The 2,310-nt window shown below is 46.0% G+C and overlaps 1 protein-coding gene across 1 annotated transcript in view; it reads right to left on the minus strand.

Annotated features, from left to right (window-relative positions):
* Positions 1 to 2,310, minus strand: part of rnpepl1 (arginyl aminopeptidase like 1) — a 152,971-nt gene that overhangs the window by 150,186 nt on the left and 475 nt on the right. The window contains exons 2-4 of the mRNA XM_037677959.1: positions 2,188 to 2,307; positions 980 to 1,131; positions 122 to 474 (exon numbers count right to left, since the gene is read on the minus strand). Of these exons, the coding sequence (XP_037533887.1) occupies positions 122 to 474; positions 980 to 1,131; positions 2,188 to 2,307 (625 nt within the window). The remainder of the gene's footprint in view (positions 1 to 121; positions 475 to 979; positions 1,132 to 2,187; positions 2,308 to 2,310) is intronic.

Genomic DNA, 2,310 nt, shown 5'->3' on the forward strand with positions numbered 1-2,310 from the left:
GCAGCCTCTCTCATGGTATACCTCTGTAGTACTCAGTAGTACTCTACGGTACTTGCAGTCTCTCTCATGGTACACCTCTGTAGTACTCAGTAAGCTTCGGTAGTAGTTGGTGGCACCTTACCGTAGGCCTCGGTGGTGATCCTTCGCTGCGCGTACGTGGCGAGGCCTTCACTCAGCCACATCTCCTCCCAGGTGGCGTTGGTGACGGCGTTGCCGAACCAGCCGTGGGCGATCTCGTGGATGACGTCGATCAGCAGGAACTCGTTGCTCTCCAGGATGGAGGCGATGATGAAGGTGAGGCAGGGGTTCTCCATGGCGACGATGGGGAAGGAAGCGGGAAGGAAGACGATGTCGCACCTGCCCCACAGGTAAGGTCCGAACAGATCTTCGGCCACGCCGAGCCAGCGCTCCACGCTACCCCCTAGCTTCTTCACCGCGCAGGGCAGCAGACATGGCTCCGCCCACACGCGACTCCTGATTGAAGGAAGACGAGAACAACGTTTCAATCTGAGGTTTGCTGTTTAAAGTTTCTTCTAAATGTTTTATTGTCTAAATTCTTCAGAAGATTTTCAGCTTTTTCAGCCTTTCAGGTACCAAAACCTGACTTTTGGTGTTCGCAACATTTATACTACGGTTTTTAGAAGTTTTACTTTATTTACTATTTTTTCCTCAAATTTTCACGGAGACTTGCTGAAACGTTCTTAAAACACTTTGTGCTCTTTGAAATCTTCAACTGCTGCCTTCATTTTTAGCCTTTAGCTACTGCTTCACTCATTTTAGCTTTTAGCTACTGTTTTGCTAACTGCAGCTTTGTTTAACTCTGTTTCAGTGACCGTCCTGAACTCGCACCGTATTTTAAAGTTAATTTTCCAACATTTTAGTGAAGATTTCTGCTGCTTCCTGCGCAGAGTGAGAGTCAAACAACCGTCTGCTTTTTGTGATGTCATTAGCTCCGCCCACTCAGGTGAGCCTGACTGACCTCGGGCCGACGTCAACGTGCTGCAGGTCGCCGGCCACCAGCGCCACCAGGTAGGATGGGACGGGGAACTCCATGGAAAACTGGAAGACCCGATCCAGCTTAGAGTACGAGCTCTGAGACGCACTCATCAGAACCGTCACACCGTCTGGTACCTGAGGAGGAGGAGGAGGAGGAGGAGGAGGAGACACGATGTCAGTCATCGTTTCTTTGCTTTTTATTTTTACTCAGGATTTTTGTTCTTGGGTGTTTGTGGAGAAAAATCACAGAATCATTTTAGAACCAGATGAAAACCAGATCAGAGCGAATCTGGATTCAGCGTTCACACCGTTTGGTTTGTCCGTACACTTTTTGTCATTCCAACTACTTCTGCACACTTTGTGCTATTTGAGCCGTTCGTAAAGCAAAACGTGCGGCTCCTTCAGGAGGTGGGTGCTGTGACTTTTCAACTTTTAGAAATATTTACATTTATTTACATTTTTTCTCTAAAGCATGTGTCAAACTCCAGGCCCGGGGGCCAAACGTGTCCCTCGTTGACATCTTATCTGGCCCCCAAGATGTTATTTTACATGTAAAACACTTTTATTGATTTTATTTTTTTCAGTAATCTTTGATTATGATGTCCAAAGTGCAACAGAGAACATCAAATGAGACCAATCAAACTCTTGTTGAGTATCGGACTTGAGTTCATGTAGATTCTGAAACTGCCCTTAGTTTGAACGTTTTAATTTTGGCCCCTAAGTGAGTTCGACACGTCTGGACTATAAAAATATATAAATATAAAAAAGTTCTTGAAGCTTCATCTCTCTTTTCGTTTTATGCTTTTCGATGACCTTTCAGCTACTATTCTATTCTTTTAGCTAGCCTTTTAGCCTTTTGCCTTTTAGGTAACCTTTGGCTAATTTAAACTTTGAACTTGTGTTCCGCTTCTTCTAAAAACTCAGTTTGAGCTTCTTCAGCTCTCAGTGTTCTTTACTTCGTTTCTTTAGCTGTTTTCATGTCCAGAAACATAAAACCCACCACACCTGTCTTTATTTTTGTCAGTCTCCTGGCTTCGGCTGACTCAATCATCTTGTTACAAAATGGAACAGCCAGATGTTTAGTTTCCGCCTCACACCGATGGTTCTGTTGGTTCCGAGGCCACAAACACAAGACAAAACGTTCGGCTGATGTTTGGACCCAGGTCTACGGGGTCAGAGGTCAGGACTCACCCTGATGGTTGCCGTGTACGTGCTCTTCACAGCTGGTGTGTCGAAGCATGGGAAGAAGGAGCGGTTACACACCGTGTGTCCCTGAGTGAAGACGAGGGGACGAGACTGACCACAGGTCAGCTC

Source organism: Nematolebias whitei, chromosome 6, assembly GCF_014905685.2.
Source record: "Nematolebias whitei isolate Nwh7 chromosome 6, NemWhi1, whole genome shotgun sequence".
In the NCBI taxonomy this organism is placed as follows: domain Eukaryota; kingdom Metazoa; phylum Chordata; class Actinopteri; order Cyprinodontiformes; family Rivulidae; genus Nematolebias; species Nematolebias whitei.